This window comes from Ascaphus truei, chromosome 8, assembly GCF_040206685.1.
Source record: "Ascaphus truei isolate aAscTru1 chromosome 8, aAscTru1.hap1, whole genome shotgun sequence".
Taxonomy (NCBI): Eukaryota; Metazoa; Chordata; class Amphibia; order Anura; family Ascaphidae; genus Ascaphus; species Ascaphus truei.
Window position 1 is genome coordinate 60,912,389 of NC_134490.1, and position 27,513 is coordinate 60,939,901.

The 27,513-nt window shown below is 38.0% G+C and overlaps 1 protein-coding gene across 2 annotated transcripts in view; it reads right to left on the minus strand.

Moving 5' to 3' along the window:
- The window catches only part of DOCK1 (dedicator of cytokinesis 1), a 279,647-nt gene that overhangs the window by 2,727 nt on the left and 249,407 nt on the right, over positions 1-27,513 (minus strand). For both annotated transcript variants that reach the window (XM_075612250.1, XM_075612249.1), the window contains exons 41-51: positions 25,047-25,188; positions 24,808-24,889; positions 20,988-21,072; positions 19,378-19,464; positions 18,279-18,455; positions 17,600-17,683; positions 13,718-13,855; positions 10,404-10,549; positions 8,575-8,773; positions 7,175-7,328; positions 5,219-5,364 (exon numbers count right to left, since the gene is read on the minus strand). In XM_075612250.1, coding sequence (XP_075468365.1) covers positions 5,219-5,364; positions 7,175-7,328; positions 8,575-8,773; positions 10,404-10,549; positions 13,718-13,855; positions 17,600-17,683; positions 18,279-18,455; positions 19,378-19,464; positions 20,988-21,072; positions 24,808-24,889; positions 25,047-25,188 — 1,440 coding nt within the window. The remainder of the gene's footprint in view (positions 1-5,218; positions 5,365-7,174; positions 7,329-8,574; positions 8,774-10,403; positions 10,550-13,717; positions 13,856-17,599; positions 17,684-18,278; positions 18,456-19,377; positions 19,465-20,987; positions 21,073-24,807; positions 24,890-25,046; positions 25,189-27,513) is intronic.

The following is a 27,513-nucleotide window of genomic DNA, read 5'->3' on the forward strand; positions in this document are numbered from 1 at the left end:
GACTGCCTCTAGCTGCTGCACCACCAATCAAGCCAACCGATGTGTCCAATGATCTGCTTTGCTGAGCCTCCCACAAGCTGTGTTCCTCTCGGTCTGCTCTCAGTGGGACAAATGTCTGCTCTGCTCTAGCCACGCCCTACGCGTTTCGTCATCGATGATGACTTCTTCAGGGGATGAAGAAGTCATCATCGATGACGAAACGCGTAGGGCGTGGCTAGAGCAGAGCAGACATTTGTCCCACTGAGAGCAGACCGAGAGGAACACAGCTTGTGGGAGGCTCAGCAAAGCAGATCATTGGACACATCGGTTGGCTTGATTGGTGGTGCAGCAGCTAGAGGCAGTCAGGAGAGGCCTCGGTTTCCTGGAGGGACTTCCGTTTTGTGCGGGACACCAGACCGGGTGAGCGTCACTTCCGGTAGAAGGAGACCGCGCACGAGAGGACACCATTACAGGCTCGAACGGCACCACTGGCTTATGAGGGCCAATCTCATAACTGCTTTCTAATAACGCTATACTTGTGAGTGGGCATTTGTCTGATTTCAAATGTTCCATAAAATTATTGTTAAACTTTAATGCACTAGGTGTGCGCCTGTTTTCTTTTCTTTTTTCTTTCATAGGTATTCCTAGGGAGTTGTGATCCCTTATAAACGGGCTGCCTATACCTGGATGCATTCACTTGGAACAGGACTCTGTGACTTTTAAGGTTTTTCTAAAGTTTTTAATAGTTTTTTGGAAAAAGTTTTTATTTTCATTTTTTCATATTTTTTATATTTTTCATTTTTCTAGATATTTTTTGTATTACAACATATATTTTTATTTTTTCCAGAAGCATTTTTTAACAATTTTGTCATGTACACTTTGTATTAAAGTTATTACACATTTTATCTTAGAATCACATAGGGTTTTTTAATTATAATATTCCACTTTAGCCACCCCATAGGTTGTATCAACGCAGTTGGCTACTTATTCACAGTTAGGCAGGTTGTTGCATTAGGCGCTCCTTTATTATTTCTGTTTTGTTTTGATATATATATATATATATATATATATATATATATATATATAGTCAGATAAGGCAGTTGGCACTCCAATAGATGCTGGTAAGCCACAGGTGCACGTCCCATATAGAGAATGTAGTTATACGTTACCGTTCCAAGGATTGGTAAACAAGAGACAGCACTCAATGTTGAAAATCAAAGTGTATTAGTGAAAGAAAAAATACATCCAGAAACCCAACGTTTCGGTCCTACAGGAAGGAAGGTCCCATTCTGTAGGACCAAAACGTTGGGTTTCTGGATGTATTTTTGCTTTCACTAATACACTTTGATTTTCAACATTGAGTGCTGTCTCTTGTTTACCAATCCTTGGAACGGTAACGTATAACTATATACAGGCATACCCCGCTTTAAGTACACTCGCGAGTAAGTACATATCACCCAATAGGCAAACGGCAGCTCACGCATGCGCCTGTCATCAGGTCCTGAACAGCAATACCGGCTCCCTACCTGTCCCGAAGCTGTGCGCAAGCGGGGAGAGTATAGAGCCTGTTACACATGCGTTATTTACATCAGTTATGCACGTATATAACGATTGCAGTACAGTACATGCATCGATAAGTGGGAAAAGGTAGTGCTTCACTTTAAGTACATTTTCGCTTTACATACATGCTCCGGTCCCATTGCGTACGTTAATGCGGGGTATGCCTGTATATATATATATATATATATATATATATATATATATAGTGTAGAGGTATGATTGCACATGCAGCTGCCTCTTACACATACAAATACTCTATGTAATTCCGTCCCTATATACTAATAGGGATCACATAGTATCAACACACACTTTTAGTAATGCAACACCCTCTTACATTTCCACACCTACACACACCATTGGTATACACTCCAACTCCGCACACACCTTTTGTAAAGCGCTTTATAAATTTATAATTACATACATTTATACACACACACACACACACACACACACACACACACACACACACACACACACACACACACACACACACACACACACACACACACACACACACACACTCTCTTACATCACTAACTATTTAACACCTGAAGTCATAAATGGCATACTGCACAGGGGGGAGGGATAGGTTTCAGTCACAGATAACATTCCAAGATGCACTGTTTTAAAGTTAAACCTTGCTTGCTTCATTCATTGTAACATCGCCGGAAGAAGAGGTCAGTGTATCTCGAAAGCTCGCACAAATAAAAGCATTTAGTTAGCCACAGAACGGTATCATCTATTCATTTTTGAATATATATATATATGTCACAGAAGTATCTGAAATATGATATATAAAAAAAACTGGCGCAGGGTAGTGTTTAGTTTGCACGTGATAAGGATGGATCTGTGATCCAGTTTAAGTAAGGGGAGGAAGGTGTTGCTGGGTTGTGCTAAGGCGGCTGGACTGGTGATGTCCTTCCAGTTTGGATGGTGCTATATTATACATTTCCTGCTTGGCTGGTGGGTTCTTGAGCGTCATAGGTGGCGCAGATGACGTGCGGGTGCAATGATGCCGCTATTTGGGTCATGTGGTTTTAATAAATGCGGTGGTTATTTTACGCCAATTCTGCCATCTGTGTCTTATTGGGTATAGGAGTGGTATAAGTACTGAGGGGTTAACTGGAGACCTTCTGATGTCGTGCTTATAAGGGATAATGAACAGGGGAGTGATAACAGATTTAAGTTATCATAACCTTAAGAGGTGTACACAGTGATATACAGGAGGCCACTGGGGTGAAGAGGAAAATAAACAGAAGCACCGACATTTCCATATTTTCATTTATCTGATTTTATTTTAAATAATATTCTCTTATGTCTGTGTAGCATTTAGATGTTGACCACTGTGCTCCCATTGATGGATGAGAGCTTTTCCCAGTTAGAAAGTACTATGTGAATGTATTGAAGGTGTCACACGATCTACCCTTTAAAACTAAAATATCCCATGATGATGGTACTGGGTGGTACAGACTAACACTACTTTCTTCTATATATGAGCTTTAAGTCAAATTACAGGTTCTTTATTTCAAAACTTGAAACAATTCATTTTTCTTTATCAGGGATATGTACTTGGTGACCATTCAACTACTTTTTAATGTACTTCCATCACTGAACAAAGTCTTGAAATTACATCAATTACCTAGTAAATCAGCATTTATTTAATGACTTGATAGAAATATATGCCACTAGATCCTCAATAAATGAACAGACATCATTACATATTAGCTGTATATTGTATAAGTAGGTGGACAAAGTAGTTTATGTTGACTCCAACCCTTAATGTTGCATCCCAATAGATTTGATGTAATGTCTATCCTTTTTTAGAGGTCTGTTTTCCCTCTGATATTAAGTCTGCCAGTTCACATTAGAACCTATTCTAAGCAAATTCACTGACTCGCACACACCTCAGGGGAGATGGGAACCGTATACAGAAGGCACATCTGCAACATACCGACAATCTGTCCTTTCAATTTACTATATCAGATTCCTCTATTTGTTTGGTTCAGTCTCCAATAAAATGAATATACAACCCCACATCTTCCCTTGCTGTGTTAGGTAAGGTTTAGATCATTACGGAACATAAAATAATCGGTTTTTTTTTACATTTAGAATTGCAACAAAGGCTGTTGAAGGTATTCGTGACACATTTTGGAAAAGCTACACAGAATTGTTATTTAATAAGAATTGCAGTAACATTTACAGAAAGTTTAAACATTTTACTGGAAAGTAAAGCGCGTTCAGCTCTAGGCAATTCCATTTTTAATTTTTCCCCCACAAGAATTATAAAAAAAAGGTCAATACATAGTACATATGCGGAACAGATGGACAATACTCCACTGTACAGCTAATATTACAATTAGATTGTAAGCTCTTCGGAGCAGGGACTCCTTTTCCTAAATGTTACTTTTATGTCTGAAGCACTTATTCCCATAATCTGTTGTTTGTATTATTTGCTATTTATATGATTGTCATGTGTATTACTACTGTGAAGCATAGATATGTAACACCCCTTTCCTCCTCCTAGGGAGATATGCGTGTTATGGTGGTATCTGTTGGGTTCATAGGAGGCCTAAGCCTCCGCGCTTGGGGATACTGGGGTGGCTGGTGCAGCGCCTCCACCCGTGATCCCTGCATTGGCGGGATAGCGCCTCACGGGAACGCCTATACGTACCTGGTATACCTCCAATAACCACAATCACAAGAAGTATGTACAACCTATTTACTATGGTCCCATAGTCTCAACAGTATAGCATACACAGAATACAGTAAACGTCCCCCAAAGTACTGAGGTTGCCCTGGGCACCTGGAACCCAATGTCCGTCCGAACAGTTCCTCCCAGATATATGTGAGGGCAGCGCTATCCTACCAGTGTGGTGTTTGTGCACGTGGTGGTACCTTCCTGGCTTACTCGGGTAAACCAGGGGATTTGTAGACAGGTTGCAAAGTGGTCCCACGATGCAGGGCCTCCAAGGGGGCAAATACCTTACCATGGGCTATCCCTACAATACATCCGCAACCGTGTAGGGGAAACTACCGTGTAGGGGAAACATACAGGGAATGGGTCTGGCCTAGTCCAGGGGGCTTGACTAGCTTCCCGGACACTACCTCTCCCTTCACCGGCTCCGTCAGGACTGCCACGCTGTCTCCTGTCCGCGGATGATATCCTGAATGACAGGACCTCCTCCCCTTCCAGTGCCAACAACAAGATGGCCGCTGCGCCAACCATGTATATGCCATATATGTGGCTGCGCCAACCACAACATAGGCAACACAGCTCACTAAACCCTCCCACGTGACGAGACAACTGTCAGGGAGAAGGCAGGGGAGAGGGTACCCTGCTACACATACTTACATACATACATCAAATTTGGTACAAGTAAAAAAAAAAATAAAACACTTTCCAGTTTTAGTTATTACACCGTACCTTCAACATTTGATCCGTGTTGAAACAAATTCTATATCAGTATTGTTCAATATCTCAATTTTGCGAAAATAAAAACAATAACTTTAACATTCAACATTGTGTTGTGTTCTTTTCAAATTCCATTGTCAAATGTAGTGCTATTTCTTTTTAAACACCAAGTACAATAACTCAACCACACATTGTTCTTTCTTATAAGTGATCATTACAAACATGCAAACACATCAGGTGGGTGAAAATGTGTATGTATAACCTTACCCTTTGGGGTGGAGGGGGAGGTGTACCAGGTATAATGAATTCCTGATTTTCCATGACATTGCCATAATCCGCCATGTTTCCTTTGACCGGTAGCGGAGGGGGAATATCCACTGATTCAACAGCGGTTACACCATTCTGTTCCATGCCTGAAAAAGCAAATAGTCACTATGTGGCTATGTAAGGTTATACAGCTCTGTGTATATTGGAACATAAATCAAGAACATACATTTAAGGGCTATCACGGAAGTATTTATACTTTCACCTGACTGTTCCAAAACCAGCTGTTTAAGTTAAAGGTACATATGAGAAACAATAACGTAGATAAATGTAGTAATATAAATAAATATTAATACAAAACATTTGTTATTGCAAATGCACGTCTGCTGAGTAAGAGCGTCCATAATTGTAATTACCATGAACAGTTTTAATAATGTTCTATTATGTATGTATTAAAAATACATGAATAATTAAGTAAGAACAAAATACATTTTGGTTTTAAAGAAAAAAAAAAACTTGGAAGCTTTTTCAGGCCATAAACAGACTTTTTCATTTACTGTAGGTAAACGTAATTGGTAGAAAAGGTATAGATGCACTGACTAGACTGAATTCAGTTGCCCCGAGTGCGTGAAAATCAGCCCATCGCGGGGAGATGTGTATGGCTTATACGTCCTCCAAAGCCGAGAATGAACCGGCACTCCAGGGTTCTTGGTATAAAACTAATTTTATTCCACAGAGATTGACGTTTCAGTCAACAACACAGACCTTGGTCAAGACATTATCTTGACCAAGTTCAGTGTTGTTGAAAGACACGTTGATCTCTGTGGAATAAAATTAGTTTTACTGGTATACCAAGAACCCTGGAGTGCCCGTTCCTCCAGTAAAAGTTATTAGAAATGCTTTTCTTATGGCACAAATATGCAATTATACAATTACATAACATCAATGGAAATCAGAAAAAAAAAAATGACATAAAATAGAATTATTGTACTTTAGCTACAGTTATATCAGCAAGTTATTATTTCGGACATCATACCTAAAACATCAGTATATTTACGAAGCACTTCCTTCTCCCCTTCCCCCTGGCCCATTTGTATCTGGGAAATAAGAAGTCCCTGGAGCCGAAATGAATGGGGTTCAGCTCCAGAGACCCCCTGCTTCCTATACATGTAAAAATAAAGGGTTGGCCCAGAGGGAACTGCTTCTTTAATTCATTATCTAGGCATGTGTACATAGTTAATGCAGCTTGGTATGAAAAACAGGTCAATGATTAAATGTTCTTGCTTTAGTTAACTTAATTTAAAAATGATATATATCGAAGTTATTAAAAATCTATGACCGTCCCCATAATAACAGGGATGTAACCGAGCGAGTCTGCATTGGAGCTCCTGTTCACTGTGACAGACATGAAATGAAAATCCAAACTGCATCACGTGCTGCCAAGTAACTACTCATACATATGTCTCTATGATCGTAACATGAAAGACAGGAAATTTATAGTGCGAATTAATAGCACAATCAAGAACACAACCTGGTTACAGGCATGAAGTACTATCCAATCATGGGTCACATCATAATAAACAGAATAGGTGGTATATGTCCTGCGATGGCCCGTGATAATGTGGAGAAGATCATATTTCCCCCAAATATTATTTAATACCAGTTTACTTTTTTAAATATATGTGATTTACAATATGATATACATCAGTCGTTCCGTTGCCTTGTTTGATAATTCATGGTTAAATAATATATCGAAGTGCAGATATAATATACAACGGGAATTGTGTCCTAAATGTTCTACATGTAATGGCTCGAAATACGTTCGGTAATGAGTCTAACATTGCCAGGATGTTTCTGGTCACTACATCATTTACAGTAATAGCGATTTACTCTGCTTAAATAAGGCTAGAGGGGGCTAGCACAACATGTAAAATTGTCAATATTCAGAATAAAACTTACCTGATGGCAGACTAAATATTAGCTTCATCCTTGGAGTAATTGGTGGCGGTTGTTGTTGGGAAGTAGCTTGACTTGGAGATACAGAAAATCGCTTTTCACTACCAACAGCATTGAGAACTTGACTCTTTGGTCGTTGTGGTCTTAGTGGGCTTATCTGGAATGTAAACGTATTACAATCTGTTAAAGCGCTGCAACATTCACATCTATGTATAGCATATTATTCACAAACCAAAATAAAGTCTACAATTGTGATCTTAAAGGAGCAATTCAAGTGTGCGTTTTTTTTTTTTAGTAAATGGTTTTATTTTTCATTTAGGATTGCAGCAGGGGGTCTCCGCCGCTGAAGCCCGTTAATTTCAGCTCCAGAAACCCTCTGCTTGCAGAGATACAGACCTTCAAAGGGGTTGCCGATATCTCCTTCAAGTTTAAAGCTCCCGCAGCACGTGGGCCAATAGGAAGTCGCACCGGATGACATCACGGCTTCCTATTGGCCCGCAGTGCGCGGGAGCATTGAAAAGAGGCCGTTACGTGATCCCTGCTAGCCGAGTGGCTACCGGCACCCCCTAAAGAGGCAAGTATCTCCACAAGCAGGGGCTCCCCGGGGCTGAAATGAATGGGGTTCAGCTCCGGGGACCCCCTGCTTCAATATGTTAAAGAATTAAAAATAAATAAAAAGCACCCACTTGGACTGCTTTTTAATTTTTTTTAACTTAATAAACTAATTTTATAGTTGATGAAGAACATTAGAAGCACAAGATATTTGTTACTACTACCGTAATGCTATTTTGATTCAAATATGTGAAGGTACACGTGTAATATGAATTCGTTTTATCTATACCAGCTCCTCCAAATGAAGAACAGCTTTACATATTCTATGCAAGTAGAAAGTGTAGTTCTGGGGACATAAGGTAATGCCTTGATATATATATATATATATACAGTATATATATATATATATATATATATATATGGCCCCTTTTTTCATCATAAAACAAATGACAAAGAAATCCAGACAACGCATTACCTGAATAATGAATTAAAATGGTATTTTATTCTTGTGGTACAAAAATGTATTGCTATTAACATGTTCCAATGTTTGAATAAACTCAGATTTCAGAAGGTTTTATGGGATGCAAGCAATCGTAGGGTATTTTGAGATTATCCATAATAGAGGAGAAACATCAATCATGAAGAAGATTATCATCCAGATGCAACGGTTAAGAAATATAGGTTCTAGAACATCTTTGCATAGTGAACAAAATATACAGCTTGGCCCGACAATACAGAACAAAAGCAATTAAAACACTTCTATGTGCATCGTAGCAGCAAAATAACAAATTGAGGGGATTATAAAACATTAGTTTATGGCAATCATGATACTCGTTTAGGAATATAATTACCGTTTCCGAAAGAATTACTGCTTCAGATTGCTGTAATGCAACATCAGTAGTTTTAAGTTCTTTATCAAATATTTCTTGATGCTTGCTGTTTCTCTTCTCCTTCTTTTTGTCTTTCTTCTCCTTATCTAGATCATCTCTGTCCAATTTATCTTGTGATCTAGAATGCATCTTTTTTGGCAAAAGTGGTTCAAGCACAAACCTAAAAAAAAAAAAGAAATTGTTTATTTCAATCCATTAAATAAAGGTTTCTTTGTTGATTTCATCTCACTGGATGCCCATGCCCATTAATCAGAGGCAAACATTACATTTTTATTTTTATTATCTAAACTGTATCTTTACATAGGATTATAAAATAAGATTACAGTTATGAATATGTACTTATCCCAAAATACCTGTATAAAATCGAACAAGCTTTCAAAGCCCAAATCACTATTTGTATTTGAACTAAATATGCTTTATTTGTAAAGCTTTTTACTGCAGCAACATTAAGAACTTTTTAAAAGGCCCTTATTGTGTATACCGATAAGCCTACTGAACTGTACAAAACATGGTCAATTCTTTGGGGGCTGAGACACCTCTCTCAGTGTTGTATATGGTGGGGCTTCAATTAAAGAATGGAGTAATAACAACAAAACTACTGTTATATATTTATTTCCACACACGTCAAAACACCCCCTTAAATTCGATTTTTTTTTATTGTCAATACACAAGAATTATTTTTCTTGTTATATGTTGTACATCAGAGGATTCTGCTATCTGACGTACACATTAATACACAGACAGTTTCCTGTCAACTGGGAGGATGCCAGGATCAAGCTCTGAAACCTTATCTGCAGAGTTCATTCAAATTGACTAGTACTGGGACAGATGCCAAGCATGCAAACTCCACTATCCGGCTACCGAAAGGTAATCCAAACATTTTAAGCATGCAAAAATATCCACTTTCTAACCTAAATCAATTATATCATTGCTAGATCAAATTGGAGAGTATGTATTGTTGCCTGCAGGCCAGTGACAACAAGCTGGGGTAAATAAAATTAAAATAGACATCCTGGCATTTTAACAACCATCGCTAAAATGCTAGTAAACTGGCTACTTAAAAGTATAAACTTCAAGTCTCCTTTGCAGAAGGTGCGGTGAACACTTAGGCTGGGTCTCCAGTGGCCACTGCTGCTCGTGCTACAGCGTGCGCACCACACCACACACCAGAGCACAGCCCTTTATGGGCTGTGATCCTCGGATTGTGCAGAGCTGCAGGGGCAAAGACCGGTGGGGGGGGAGGGGGGGGTGTACTTGATGGGGCACAGCCAAGATGTCATCTGGCGAGCTTCACCATCATTGACTGAACCACCAGGAGGGCGTGGCCTGGGCTCCGCCGCCAGTTCTAAAGACAATTTTACTATCACCAGAAAAATCTGGTCAAGCAACGCCAAGCCAGCAAGTGGGCCTGGCCTCATTGAGGGGCGGTTCTTGTCTCTGCAGCGCACCACATAGCGCTCACTGCAGCAGGCAGCGGGGACCTGGCCTTAAACTACAATAAGGCATGGTCAAGGTTGCCCATTAAAGACATCTCTATCTTTAAAATGTAAAAACTAAATTAATGCAATTTTGATTCACTATTCCTCCCAAAATGTGGTACTATTTTAATGGCTCATAACATATCACATATTGACAAATCACAACCCAAGGTATTCTAAGAGTTTAATATACAGCAAGGCATTTTCTGGCATTCACACACATTGAATTTCAGTTCACGAGACACAGTGTATGATGTTTCAGACAAAATCATTAGGGTCGAAAATGGTCTTTAACAGTGTAACAAAACCTACCCATCAGAACCAGGCCTTGAAGGTGTACTGTCAGATGATACAGAGGACACTGACACAACGGACAAAGGTCTTGATGACGACGGCATTGTAAATGATCTAACCATAGATATAGGTCGATTCCCACATCTCTCATCCATGGCTGAGGACTAAAGTTAAAAATGAAAACAGGTGTATTAAGGCACCAGTCCCTCATACCGTAATAAATGAATATCTGGCTCTACTCAGAGAAATCACAGATCTGCAGTACTTGTTGGGTTTTCTTTTCAGTTTTCTGGGCAATAGATAACCGTTTCTGTCTAAATAAGCATCTTTTAATTCTGATGAGGCCTTTGTGAATTGGCACACATCATTACTGGAAATGGGAACCCAAATTTGGTTTACTCTAAACAAAATAATGAGTGGGATGGAATTGGGATGGGACAAAAGGTCCCTACCAAATTATTAAGGAAATGGGAGGCAATTCTGGATTAGGCGGACATCAATCTGTGGATAGTTTTCCGTGTCACGAATAGATACTCTTGGTACTTGGGTCCCTCTATAGCAGGGATGGCCAACTCCAGTCCTTAAGGGCCACCAATAGGTCAGGTTTAAGGATACACCTGCTTCGGCAAAGGTGGCTCAATCAGTGGCTCTGCCATTCTGGCTGAGCCACCTATGCTGAAGCAGAGATATCCCTCACACCTGACCTGTTGGTGGCCCTTGAGGACTGGAGTTGGTCACTCCTGCTCTATAGTGTGAAAGAGGTGGAATAACAACATCACGATACCAGTTTGTGAAATCGTTTTGCTTGTGAGGATCCTTTTTTGGGCCCCACTTACTGGTTGTTTAATGAAGAAGTACAACATTATATAACAGCTTGCACATTTACAGATTTATTTAAGCTAACCCCAAAATATTGGTTCCAAGAACTGCTGACATTTGCTGCATCTTCATGCCAAAATAAAAAACAAATTTAATTTACAGATATATATATATATATATTTTTTTTTTTTAAGGAAATATATATTTCAAATATTAGTTATGCAAATTATTCAAATATTGAATGTTACTGCAGGCCGTCAGCCTTTTAGGGCCTCATGCAGAGAGCAGCGCTATTTAAAATTGGAGAGGGGAATAAAATGTAGCTTTAATGGAGAGTTTTTTTCTCCATATGCAGAAAGGGCATAAAACTGCATTTAGAATCCTGTCTGCATATGGAGAGTTTCAACCAGCGATATGAGCGCTGTTGAAACTAGTGGGAAAAAAATCGGGGTTTTTTTTTTTCTCCCCCACCGGCCGCCGAGCGCCAGCTTCTTGCTGGCGAAGCAAAATGTTGAAAATCGCGCCATTTTTTTGGCGCGAACAGCCACTAGATGGCGTTCGCGGCTCTCTGAATACGGCCGTTTTCAACACTGGAGAGATTTAGGTTCTCTCCAGCCGCGCGGCGAGTTTCAGAAAAAAAAAAAAAAAGGCGCTTTTTTTAAAACTCGTTATTATCTGCCATTCTAAAGGCAGATTTCGGCAAAACATGGCGCTTTCCCTGTTAGCGCTGCTCTCTGCATGAGGCCCTTAATGTCTGTTATAGTCCCAAAAACATTGATCTTTTCCAAAATAAACAAAATAAATGATATTCAGCTGTGTAACTATGCACACATTTTGTACTCTGTAAAGTGCTGATTAATTTATACAGCGTAAGCAGACAGTACAGTATTGACAGTCTTTAGTAAAGGATTAGAAAGACATTATTAGATAACATCAGACTTGTGTAGTATAATGTTGGTGTTTTATCAATGTTTAATATAGAAACAGATGTGGGATATGTCTATGTCAACAAGTGTAATCCTAATTGAGACATGTAGATTGTCTTGAGATTGTAAGGCATTTTAATAGACCAACATCAATGTTATACATAGATGCAGTTATACATGAGCTGCTTCGGGTAACTGTGCCAGGAATAACTCAAGTACTCCAACATGCTCATTGGTAAAGCTGACATTGCAATTGGTAACATATACATAGTATATATATATATATATATATATATATATATATATATATATATATATATATATATATATATATATATATATATATATATATATATATATACACACACATCCTTGCAAAAAGACACTTTAAGTGCGCAAAGAGATATGTACATAAATACTAATACAGAAAATACAGACCTCACTGCATATCCGTTTACTTTGCAACCAGCAAAAAAAGTATCAAATCTGCATTGTGCTAGGAAAATTAGCCTGGCCTTCCAAACCCAGACACATCTGAACTCCGAAAGGGGTGGAGCACATCGCTGCAGAGTCACAATATGCTTGTAGTGCGGGTGCCACCTGGGAAATATGCTAGGATAATGGATGGTTGTACGAGAGGTGCAGAAATCCCAAAAGCGGTGGTGCACTCCTCCTCATATGTAGAAAAATGATGATAAATAAAATCAATCTTTAATTGGTATTTTAATTGGTGTCCAACATCAATTAATTTTTAAGCATACTACCACACATTTACTGTGTGCCTTATTTTAAAATACCAATTAAAGATTGATTTTATTTATTATAATTTTTCTACATATGAGGAAAACCTGACCTGTTGGGGGGAGGGGGGTGTGGGGGGCTTGAGGACTAGAGTTGAGCGCCCCTACATGATTGAGATATAAAAGATAAAAAATATTAAATATGCATTATATTTTACTTTGTTGACACTTAGTGTGTGTCTTAATATCAAAATCTCTTATCACAAATGCATAACCAAGAATAATCAAAAAGTACAGAAATACATTTTGTATACAATACTGTAAGTAATGAAGGCTGGCTGAATATAGCAGCATACATTATGTGTTATCAGGGACAATGGTGTGGGTAAAGCAAAATAACATTTGTAAATCCTACTGAATTTTTATTTAGTAGCGGGTCATTCTTCAATTCAACACCCAGCTCTATTTTTAAGGTAAGGATTGTCCAGGTATCTCTATTTAGTGCAGTTGTACCATTAAAAAGAACACATGGTCATTTTTTCTACTTAAAAGTTTTTGCACACCAGTAATCTCTACAGTTCTACCACAAAAAGACAAAGGTAACGCTGTATCAATGAAAAGCTCCAGTACAAAGAAATATAAGATTGCCTCAAGATCAGTATTTAAGTAGATAATATGTGACCTTCAACAAGAAAGTGTTCAGCATCTTTCTGACTATGATCATAGAAAGCTCAAAGCCCTACAACAGCACTATTTCTTAAAATTATTTAACAAGTATTAACCCCTTTGGTAAATGCTGGGGATATGTTACAACAATACCCTTATTGTGGATCAGTTTAATACTTACCAGTGTCTTTACGCCATATTGCTTCTCTACCTTCTCTTTCAACAGCTTAAAACAAGCCTCCATTCTTTCATGGAATGGCCTTAATGCATCTGTGACTTTTTCTCCGTGAATTCTTATTCCTTCGGACAAAAATGGAATCTAAAACAAAGAGACTAATAGGTTAATACAATAATTTTAAAACAATCTTACACAGTAAATTCCTACAATCAACAAATACCCGTCATGCTCAACCCACACACCACATGCAATAAGAACCAGTGTTAAAATAAGACAGCTCTATCGTAATTAAATATATTTCTAAAATAACTGAAGCACACACATGTGACAAAAATGGAGTTGAATTTGACACTGAAGTTTACAGATGAATTTTGGGGTAGCCTTTGCAATGGAAGTTGGGACATCTCAAGACACAGCTTCACAGTGGACTTACAGCTTGAGACCTTAGTTATTAATGACCCATAAAACCTCTAAAACAGTGCAGGTAGAAAGGCTGTGGCGAATGAGCTGAATGCAATGCCCCTATATTAATATACATAAAAACCTTTACAAGTTACAGTTTGACTGCATGATTACCAACAACCTACTGTATACTCCACAAGTATGCATGCTCAATCACCAAGCGATTACCAAGCTAATACATGTGACCAATCAGTAAAACTGTCAGCACATGGACCGATTTACTGACTTTTAGGTAGTCACTGTTGCTAGGACACAAAACATCAATGCATTCAGTTTTTTCATACAATTGTATCTTTTGGGTTTTTTCCCAGCATTGTGCATGGTAAATTGCACACGGGTACAATTACATTCAATTACATTTTGGACATGACAAGTAAGGTTCTATATATCTCTTTGATGGATGTCTAATTGACCCTAGGCTCAAAGTCTGCAAAATCCTTGCCCTGAGAAAAGTTCTGATGGAAATTTATTTAAACATAGGTCTTATCATAGCAAAAATACTGCAAAAATAAACATGATTTTAAATGTGTAATTTTCCCGTTACACCCTTAGGCCTCGGCCATGTTACCTGCTTGCTCGCTGAAGCGTGCTGACGCGCGCTCATGCTTGGCACTGAGCCCCTACAGCCGCAATTAGAGCGGCTTTAGTAGGGGCTCGCCTACGCTTCCGCAAGCGCGCGGAAGCGTAGGTCTTGGGTCATTTTAAATATCAAGCGCTTGCCGGAGCTCAGGGCCGGTCACGTGAGCGGTTCGCCCAATGAGGGCGAACAGCTCCGTGACGTAACTGGCCCGCCCCCTGACGGCGTGCAGGGCAAGCAACCGCAAGGCCAGGGAAAGCACCTGCTTTCCCTGAGCCTCAGCACGCTTCAGCGAGCAAGCAGGTAACATGGCCGAGGCCTTAGGCCCAGGACATAGTGAACTCAGCATCGCTGAGCCGGGCTGAGCCGCACTGAACAGATGCACAAAGCTCCTGCATCTGTTATCAGCGCGGCTATAGTTTCTCCCTCCGCATGCGCGCTGATGCATGCGGAGGCTGAGAAACTTCCCCGAGAAAGGCTAGTTTGAAATTTGCCGCTCGGGGAAGCGGAGGATCGGTCACGTGACTGCTCCCATCCAATGGGGCTGCAGCCGGTCCGGCATTGTAACTACAGAGCCACCAGACCAGCAGAGGTGTGTGTGTATGTGTGTGTGTGTATATGTGTATGTGTGTATGTATGTGTGTGTGTATATGTATGTGTGTGTGTGTATGTATGTATGTACTGTATGTATGTATGTGTGTGTGTATGTGTGTATATGTGTGTATATGTGTGTGTATATGTGTGTGTATATGTGTGTGTATATGTGTGTGTATATGTGTGTGTGTGTGTGCGTGTGTGATGTGTGTATGTGTGATGTGTGTGTGTGTGTGTGTGTATATGTGTGTGTGTGTGTGTGTGTGTGTGATAGTGTGTGTGTGTGAATATATTTATCAAAGTTGCACAATGTTAATAAATAATTTATTCTCACATGTCTTTTTTTTTAAATTTTTAAAATATTATATAATATACACACACTGACAGCTACCAAGTGACACACACACAGTGATACCTGCGTACCAAGCGCGCTTGCTGTCTCCTCTGCCAGGACAGCAAAAAACTCCTGGTAGAGCGAGCGGCAGCAAGCATCAGCACAAAAGTGTTTACTATGTCCCAGGCCTTAGACAGAGAAGCTCTCTCTAAATTGTATATATCAATTTGCTTCCCAAATTCCACTTTGCAATGCCTTTTATTATTATCTAAAGCATGGGTACTCAACTCTCCTCACCGGGTCAGGTTTTCGAGATATCCCTGCTTCAGCACAGGTGGCTCAATCAGTCTCTGCTTCAGCACAGGTGGCTCAATCACAAGCTCAGTCAAAGGACTGAGCCTCCGATTGAGCCACCTGTGCTCAAGCTGGGATATCCTGAAAACCTGACCTGTTGGGGGGGGGGGGGGGGGGGGTGAAGGACTTGAAGACTGGAGTTGAGCACCCCTGGTCTAAAGCAAAAAATAAAGTGTCTTAACAAAATTAATTGTGTACCACACTTTTTGTGTAATGGGCAATCTTTTTCACTATCCCCACATCTTGAACTTAATTACAGTACTTGCTGGGTGATGTGCATCTTCAATAAATACTAAAATAAGTATTACACCTCATTTTATTTTTGTGATGCATTAGACTTACTGTATGCTGCATATCAAAACACACCGGAAAGACAATGCACTCTATGGAAACCTCTTCTACTGAAATTACTTGTAATCCATCCAGTATAGTGGGGTCAGCAAGGCATTGCAAAGGGTTAATTAATGTTATTATGATCTGTGGCATAGTACTGATAGAAATCACACTTTTTAGGCGGAAAACTACTTTCCTCCACAGAACTTGAACAAATAAAATCCAGGTACAGCTTTACAAACAAAAGGAGGGGAAAAAAATCAATACAATTTTTGCAGACCAAACTAGTTTTTGCAAAGCATTATTTACAGGCCCTTGAGAGATGTTTAAAAAAAATAAAAATGTATCCATTAGGTTTCTGCTAAAGACTCAAAATGTAGCATTTCAACTATACCACTGGATACGAATGATTTACTCTGTACAAAACAATCTGCACATTTCAACAACATTTAGCAATCTGCAAGATTTTGAAACAAATATTTATACAAGTATAGAATAAAAGGAGTCGAAATTCCTAGCAATGATACATGAATATCACATAATAATGAATTAAGGGGTCATTTAAAGATAACCAAGGGACTACCAAATGGTTCTGTGCTATAAAATGTTACCAAATGCACAAGGATTGGCAACCCCCTCCACCCACCCCAAAAAATAGGCACATTAAGTGATATTGTTACGTTGGCGATGGGTAAATTGTGGATTTGCTGCTGTTTGATGTCAAATTCCCTAAGAAATTATATATATATATATATATATATATATATATATTTATAAATAAAAAAAAATTAGGACAAAGTTATTTAACATATTTTCATACGTAACTTTTCACATTCTTCCTAAAACCCCTTTTTTAAATTATTTTTATTATACAGGTTACAGAAAGGAACATCATCTTATACCAAATGTCAGTTGGATCTCCTCTACTCTGCATAAAAGAAAAAGCCTTGTGTAATGTCTGTACAAGACATTTCACGTCTGACCCGTGCCCTTTCAAATAGTCTTCTGTGGAAGAACGGCAGAGGGTTAACTATGCACATCACTTGTGAAATGATCAGATGACAGTGTCACATTGGAAAATGAACTGTAACTTCACTTCTATAGGGCAGGTAAATGCCACAGATATGTATCTGTCACAGTGAACATTTTGATGCATGTATATTGTCAGAATAGAGCGGTATGCTGCCTCAGTTGCACATGCCCCCGCAGAATGTGATTAAGAGAGCTTTACCTGCCATGCAATCAGGTCCTTTACTTTTTCGATATGCTCATGGTCCTCTGGGTGTTCCTGCATGTATTTCTCCGTAAAGAAAGCCTGCTCAATAAAGAATACAAATAGATTATGGAAAACACGCAGATGTTAACGTATATCTGCTACTACATGCTTTGCAATACGTTCCAGGGCCTTCTGGCAATGAAACGGCTACAGTTGTGATCAAACCTACTACCAACCACATAAGGAACCCCATGGTCACATATACCAAGTATTTTTTAACACTTGGATTGTAAGCTCTTCGGGGCAGGGGCCCCTTTTCCTATTGTTTTATGTCTGATGTGCTTATTCCCATTGTGTTATAATATTACTGTATGCCACGTGTATTGTAGAGCACTATGTAACTGGATGGCACAATATAAATAAAGATATACATACATACATTCCTAGCAGCAGCCAGCAAGCAGTTGCCATTAAAGGACTTTCACAGGGAAGAAATACGAATTTGGGAAGACTTGCCAATATTTCTAATTGAAAATGTGATAATTGCATTATTACTACAATCAAAATAATTATTTGTAATCAAAGAAGACCAATCCTGTTATTAGTTGTATTACTGAAGTAGTCTGTGGCCGTTTAACATAGCAGGGAAGATAGAAAAGTGCACTCAGCCCAGTGCAACACCGTATCAACGTACCTTCTCATAATTTGTAAATCCTCCCATCACTGCTGGATCCACAATGCCATTTAAAAGCAAGGATAGTGGATTTATTGGCAAATTGGGATCACTCAAATGTTGCTGAACCATGTTATTGATCTTCTCATTTGTTAATTGCATTGTTTCAATTGCATTTTCAAGTGGGCTTATTTCAACCTAAGAAAACAGAGATGAAAAGTCTATTGTTGTTCTACTCGGTTGCTACTGAATGGAACTACAAGCACTATGTAGTTAAGTAACTTAGCCAATTTATTATGTTAACCTTCACTATTATTCCTTTATCACGGATATCTGATCTTTGTTGCCATGTAAAAAATATGAAACAAAAGTATGCCTTGTGAAAATTTGGAAGCCGGTTCAATATCTCAACATTTAAAATCATAGAGTCACATTTTTACTACGAAGACCCCCATTGTAACCTCCAATGTAGGATGTCAGCTGAAGGAAATCACCTTTGTAAAGAGCCAGCAACAAAACTACGAGAGAAATCGGAGATATAGGCAATAACCAAACGCGTTTATCATGACCTAAATACAGCGGCTTGTTTGAAATGAACAGGCACCATCTTGTGCTGCTCAGGGAGTAAACTCTTAAATGTTCATATTTTTACTTCATGTTCGGGGTGGTTTCTGATAGCCATTCAATATGCTGAAGTTGCTAAATGTGGATTTATTACAAAGTGCTCAAACTGTGGTCCCTAAAACTCTTCAAAATGTTCTTCCACTGACAGGACCCCAAATGCGAACCACTGATTATTTAATCCAAGACTAGGATATAGGTCACGGGTGGGCAACTCCAGTCCTCAAGGGCTGCCAACAGGTCAGGTTTTCAGGATATCCCTGCTTCAACACAGGTGGATCAATCAGTGGCTCAGGCAAAGACTGGGCCATCTGTACTGACACAGGGATATCCTGAAAACCTGAAGTGTTGGCAGCCCTTGAGGACTGCAGTTGCCCAGCCCTGATATAGATGGACATGGCTACATACATATGGTGGCCCTTCAGGCAATTATTAATATTGTAGTGGTCGATGGTAATGAAATGTTTGTAAACCCCTGCCATAATGTTTCCTGTCTTACCGTAAAAACAGATTTCACTTCAAACCATCTCAAGATTCCAGGAAGTCGATACGCAATCGTAAAGGTCGTTCTCTCAATCCACATGTTCTGCAAAGGCAACGGAGACCATTTACCAGAAAAACGACATTCATTCTCTATCCCGCCCATACAACTGAAAACAAATCATTCACAATTGTACTTCCTTTCTCAGTATTGCAGGGATATATATATATATATATATATATATATATATATATATATATATATATATATATATATATATATATAATGATTGTGAGATCTTCAATCCGCTGTAGCAGTGTGTGTATATTGTGAAAATTACATTTAGTTTGCTATTTTCAAGAGAAGATTTCAGTAAACGGTCGGGTGTAGCATGGTTTGCACTTAAAGGGGGGGGGGGGGGGTTATTCATGAAACTGCGATAGTGACGATCAGGGCACTACTGAAACAGAAGCTCCAATTGAAGGGCCCTGACTGGCACTATCACAGTTTAATGAATAACTCAACAAATCTCTTCAATGGTAAATGACATGTTAGAAATGTGTGAGGCTACCATTCCATGGGACCCTTTTGTATAGCAGCAAGCCCAAAATGAGCATTACTAGAGTTCCATTATAACAAGGAGTTATGTTTACTTGCAATCATTATTTCTATCCACAGAAGCTGCAAATTGTGTTTCAACAACTTCTGTTCTACACTTACTTCAACACAGATAATCCATATATCTTAATTATTGAATTTGTAATCCTAAATATTTGTTAGCATTTAAAATACTTCATAATCCGAACATATAAAAGGACCATAAATGTACTATAGTGCCAACGAATATTCTAAAACAAATCTGGGACAATCACCAACAACATCCAGGTACATGCTGGAACATTTCAGTGACATTCTGCAGACAGACTAATGGCCCATCGGATTACCTCAACGGGGTCCCTGGCAGTCTCATTAAAACTGAATGGGACTGCCAGGGACCCCTGCTGTGTTAATCTGATGGGCCATTAGTCTCTGCATAAATGTCACTGAAATGTTGCAGCATGTACCCAGCATGTACCTGGATCTTGTTGGTGATAGCCCCAGATTTTCCAAGGCAAGTTTAAGGCAAGATTTAGAATACTCGTCGGCGCACCTGTACATTAAAAAAGCAAACAATGAAAATAAACAAAATCCTGTCTATATTCAAAAACTTAAAGCAAAACTAAAGAAATATTGTATTAGTTATTAAATCTTAATGAAAAATAAAAAAGAATATTACAATGGATAGTACTGACAAAAACAATAACAAATGAACTTTGTACATTAACTAATTCTGTTATTAATATCTGCTGAAACTTTACAAATTACAGATGATGTATAGTAACAGGCATATTCTGCGTGTTAAAGCTACTGGGCGAATTTCTGTTTTGCTTGAATATTGATCCTGAACACACACACACACACACACACACACACACGCACACACACACACACACACACACTTTTTGTACCCCCTTTTTAAATTTGATATAAACAGTATGTGACACGACAAGTGCAGATTTATTTTAAGCCATTTACAGTATATAAAGCTTTTATTAATAATAATTGTATTTCCCCTCCCACAAACTTACAGCAAATTCATTGTCAGGATCTTTCTCTCCTTTGCGTATTGGTCTTGAGTACTGGAACCGAACCACCTCGTTCACTCTGTAGAAACTGTGGGAATCATCAAAACATGTATTTTTTTGCAAAATAACTAAATATACAGTACTTCTAGAGTTTAATAGACGGAGATATAGGTGTTTTAGTAATTTTAAGGGAATCAAAATTCCTAAAAACAACCAGAAAAAGTAAGTGCAAAACATGCAACTGAACATTTTCTCATTAGATGGGTGCAAATAAACGTCCCACCTTTCAACATATATCAAATAGTCCACTATCCGGTTCTTTTCTCAATTTATTCAGAGACAATAAAAAACATCTTTCACAGCATAATTTCAGTCAGTTACATCATTCAGGCATATAGAATTTAGTGTGGAGACTTTAGCTTGGTTGTTAGCTTGGATAGTAAATGATTCTGAATTCTATAAATCCTGATGCACTCATTATACATTTTTTTTAACATAGCAATCATCTGTTATTCTCACTGTCAGCTCAATCTTCTTCGTCAATCATTAGAACACTGTTTCTTCATTTACCAATATTTACTTTGATTTAAAAGAACCTCTCTGTTAATCCTATCTTTTAAGACTGATCTCTATTGTATTGTCTTTTACTACCATCTATTTTTAACTAATCTCTGATTCCAAACTCTTGCAACTCAGCAGACCTTAAACATTTCTGCCTGTCTTCAGTTTATCTTTGCAGAGTTAGCTAATCATTTTCCAATGTAATTTCTAACTTAATACTAAATTACTTATTTTAACTAGTTACATGTTGAATATATATATATATATATATATATATATATATATATATATATATATATATATATATATATGTATATAGAGAATATAGCATAATTAATATTTAGGCTTAAAATCATCCTGTCTTCAGCAACATTATCAGCAAACAGCCTGAGGTGTGCACAGAAACGATCCATGGCTAGAAACCATTAAACATAGCAGAATTTGTTATCTATGTTATAGATCAGGAGTGGCCAACTCCAGTCCTCAAAAGGCCACCAACAGGTCAGGTTTTCAGGATATCCCTGCTTCATCCCAGGTGGTTCAATCAGAGGGTCTGTCATTATGAAATGATGACTTTAAAGAGAAATGGTAGGAAAATACACAAAGATGCGCTAACTTTATTGTATAGTGAACTCCGTCACTGCAATAAGGGCTTGCACTTGTTCGCACATATCACTATCACGATTTAGCTTGCAGATTTGTTACATAGGTGGGAAACATGTGGTACCCGGAGATGAACCGTGTTAATTTCAGCTCCAGAAACCCCCTGCTTCCCGAGATACTTACTGGGGAAGGTGCCACCGGTACAGTCCCCTCCAGGGGAAACAAAAAGGTTTAAATATTCTGCGGCATACAAGCCAAGACTATGTACCTGTTCAGAGGTTATATAGACTCAAGCCTATATTTACTAAGCAGTGCTATTCCACAAGACAATTCCAGGACACCGAATGGGCTATATACGGTGGCTTCTGGCACCAGAGGGTTTATTGTGGTATAGAACCACTTAATAAGTATGACCGACTGTGACATCTGCACTATTCTTTCAGCCCATACTGAACACGGATAATGTCAGCATTGTGTATATGCCTTGGCTAAGTTAGAGCAGATGTGTGCTAGATAAAGACAGTAAGACCTTGCCAGGGTTATGATTAAATGTTACTGTTGTGAAATCAATTTCAGTCAGAAAATAGTACAGTTTGCTCCTTGCTGTATTTACACTGATATTGTGCAGCTGAAGCACACCTAGCAGTAAAACGGCATTACTACAAATTGGAATATTCAAATACTTGTTTTTAATTCACTGATCTTTACAAATTGAAATGTGTGATAACAGAAAATACATTTTTCCTAAAACAATTTAAAGTAGACTAATTAAATGTGCAAAAATAACAAGGGAATCCCACATAGAAAGGGTACTGAATTGAATGCCAGAATGAATTCTATGATGTTGTTCTGAAGAATATGTTTTTTTGGAGACATTCCCAGTGGAAAGAGATCAGAGGGGTAATCTCCAGCTATATTTCAGCCTCAGGCAACCACATGCATCTGCAGGCTGCTGTAGAAGCTGCTATTCCCTCCCTCTAACATATCTCATTAAATTCCTTAAATGTACACTGTACAAATAAAATTTGGCAAACTAAACATAATAGATCTTGTTTACCTACAGGGTTGTAATACCAGATTGAGTCTCTCAATCTCCATATGGTGCCATCTGAAAGCCTCAATGGAAACAAGGGCTTCCCCCATGTAATAAAAGTTATTACATCTTGTCTAGGAATAAGTCCAAAATACTGACTAAATGTGCCTGTCTGAAAATCACCTAGTTGAATCGACTATTATATGATGCTGTATACTAAATAATTTTTCCCACCAGGTACAACTTTATTGTAAGAAGCTGCATGAAGAAGGGTTTCATCACCTATAAAAGACATTGTTGTCAAAATACAGACTAAGGGTCAAGGAGAGAGATTGTACAGTACTCCTCCAACCATATCTGTAGTACAGTATATCGATCTATCTATGCACAAATGTATTTGCATCATTTCAGCCTACAATGATTTTTATAATAAATGCGGTTGGCCGATTATTTAAGTGAGTAATGTTACAATTTTAGTACATAAACATCAATACATCACAACTTGGCATATGAAGCAATCTACTTAAACTTTACACCCAATTAGGATACACATTTACTGAACAATTGATGATAATAAAATCAGAGGCCTGACGCTTAATTTTACAGTGAACTACAAAGCCAATTCAAATAACTCTAGATACAAATTGTACTGTAGATATACATAAAGTAACTGATTCACCATATAGTCCATAGCTATTATTATAAGCTACTACTGCTCTCATGCAGATAGGCCAAAACCTTTATTTCTTTTCTTGCATTACTGCAGGTTGGAGCTGCATCTGCCATATATCAAATCCTTATTACTGCATGCATTATAATTTGTTTCTTTCACTCAAATCAATACCTGCTGGCTTCCAACGCTAATTGAATTGTTTGTATTATGATTAAAAACATCAATTTGTATTCGGTTCAAATTTGGCCATCTCCCTATACAGCCTCACTAGCAATTCTGATGGTAAAATGATCCTCTCGTAAACCACCACTGCCAAAAAGTTGCCGATTTGACTATTATGCCACAACATAAACAGCATCTCTGCTTCCAAACAGATCAGGTACACAGGGAACATGCCCAAATATACCTCGCTACAAATTCACCGCATGTTCAAGATTAAGCCTACTGATAATCTTAATAGGTTTTAAAATAAATACAATGGATTGGTTGAGATAGTCACAATATTCATGTCAATGCATTTTAGAAGTGCATATTGTGATATGATGCCACCTACTATAACTTTGTTATTAATTATTATTTCATAGTGCTACAGGTGCTAACAAAATATATAAACAAAGCAGCAGAACTGATTTACTTCTATGTCATTTTTTAAAATGTTTTCATTGCACTATTTTTAACCTTTTGGGAATAACGACGTGATCACAATAAGGAATAATAAAAGGCTACTTCTTAAGCAAATATGAGCTTTCTAACTAAACAGGGATATTTAATTAAAATAATAATCTGTGTAATCAAAAACAAAATCGAAGATGTTTTGATTTGCTTTGTCAGACCAGCAATACCATTGAATTAATCCAGACAAAAATAGCAATAATGCAATACCAAATTGTATACGCAAAACCAACCCATACGTCTAACAAATCACTTCTGTTTTACAATAGATACTATTTTACCTTAAAATCTGTTCTGACACAGGTTTATTTTGAAACCTCGGAGGCAATTCAAGCAGAGGTCTCACTGTGAAACACTGAATATCTGAATATGAAAGTTAAGAATTACAAGGGAAAATGTGTCAATTTTCTCCCTGGCTAAAACCTACATTATACCATAAACAGCATCAACACATTGTCATCAACAATGATAATCTTATTCATACTTCCAACCGCTTAATGCCATTAATTTGCAAGGATACTCTGTCCAGTAGAATTCTTTATATCGTCTCCTGGTGGAGATGTCGTCTTCATTTTCTCTGCGTTTGGAAACTGTGTTAATAACCTAGCTTCAAAATCTTCACGCCGTTCATATTCCTTTCCCCTGTAAATGAATACTTTGTTCTGAAGAATACAAAAATATATAGATGACAATTTAAAATTTGCACTCAAGTGAGGATCTTTCCTTTACATGTTATATGCACAATAAAATAAATCAAATCTGAAAGACCTTCTTTAAGCATAGAAACTCACAACATATTAATGGGGGTGAGGGGGACAAACGCCAGCCCTCAAGAGCCACCAACAGGTCAGGTTTTAAGGATACCCCTGCTTCAGCAGAGGTGGCTAAATCAGTGACTCAGTGAAAGTCTGAGCCACTGATAGGGATATCTCTGCTTCCGCACAGGTGGCTCAAAATACTGTACCTGGCACTTGAGGACATGTTTTGGCCACCCCTGTTATATGACTGTTAACCCCTCTTTTGTGACATTTGTAAACCTCAGAGATCCTTATTTGAGATTATAATAAAACAGTATTTTATGATAATGTCCTTTGTAGTCTGCAATGATAAAATTGCCAGGTGGACCTGGTGGAGTGGAGAAAGGGAGAATAAATATGTCAACATTTTACTGCATGTTTTGGGCCTTTTAAAATCAAGATGAGAATAGAATGAAAAACAGCTAGGAACAAAATTAAAAAGAAGGTTTGTAATCTGCTTTTAAAAGCATCACATAGAGCTCAATTTCAAAATAGGTCATATAGAGGGCACTGCATCTTTAAATGACAAGATAAAAAGAACCAAACCTTTCTAGAACATCTCTGACACAAACACACAGACAAATATACTGACTTGCTATGATACTATTACGTAAATCCAAAATGTAACATTGATGGATACATGCGAGATACCATCTTTTCCCCTCTTCAGCCTACCAGGTGACGTGAAAAAAAAACAAAACAAAAAAACCCTGTGTGGTTGACAACTATTAATTGAACCTTGTATCATGTCACCGCGCTTTTTGTTTTTATCCAATTTTATTACCTTCATAACTAAGGTTAGATGGCATTTTGTGAAGTGCTGAAGTTCGTATCAACACAATGTAGCATGTAAATCCAAGTATATTCAGTCATATACGCAACATTGTTAACATGATAATATGCTACATTCCCCACAGGTTCCACTCCAAAAGAGAAGTATAGATTAATGGGGGAAATAAGTGCTGAGCCCATGCAAGTTGCCAAGAAATATCTATAGCTCTTGAACATGAGATGGAACACAGACAGATACGTCAATAGGAATCAGACAATCTTTATTTAATGTTTACAGCTCAATATTCATGGCAATACCGGCAACAGAAAAACGGGGTATAATAGTTTTCAGTAAAATTGCCAGCAGTTCATGGATTCCTCCTTTTGTTGATCTACTTTTGTACAGTCTATAACTTATTATGTCCCTACTGCACAATATAAACATTAGGTTTGATGTTAAGTCATAAGGTAAATTCATCAAAGATAAATGCATAAAAAATAAATTATTGACAAGGTTGCCAAGGACAAATTGAAATACAGGGGGAAAAAAAGCTTTTAAAAAATCTTTTGTCAGCAATGCATTAAACAGGTAATCAAACATTACGGTTTCCCCAGCTAATGTAAGGTATATGACAAACTGACCCGTCAAATGATTTGTGGAACACTGTAAATGCATGCCAGCAATGCCACAAAACTATTCAGTTGTGAAGAAAACTCAGCTATATTTTAATAAAGACGTTTAATACACCATTCACAATTTGTATTATTCACTCCTTTACTACACAGATACCGTGTCTGAGCTGGAAAATTGCTGGTTGGACTGTACTAATTCTGAATTCAATATATCATGGTTTTAGGATGGCATGCTCTTTCACATTATGATACTTTTGAGATTAAAAAAAAAAAATCGAGAAGGACCAATATTGCTATATACCTTTTTATTGCATCTCAACATGTGCTACCTGATCTATGATACATTATGTGAAGCTCAAGTAATCAGAGAACAGGATTCTGGCTGTCTGGTGATAGTCCATCATTGTCTTGTGATATCAACATTTATACAGAGGTTTAACTGTTCCTAAGCACATTCCTACCATGATAAAACACTGAACTAAAACCATTAAGGTAAGGGATCTCCAAACTCTCTTTAGCAGCTTGCGGACACACCAGATTTTAGGAATCATCAATGACTTTGCACACGGGTGAACCCACAAGAATAAGATATTGTTTGGTACTAGACACATTTAGGATTTTGAAGTTATATTGATATATTGCAGATGGGGTGGTACATTTATTTGCAATATCATATCTGAAGGAATTACCCTCCTCAGGCCAGATGGGGCTATTGATCACCCTAATTGTATATGGTAGGAACTAGAAAGAAAATCAGATATACATCAGTTTATCAGGCAGATCAGC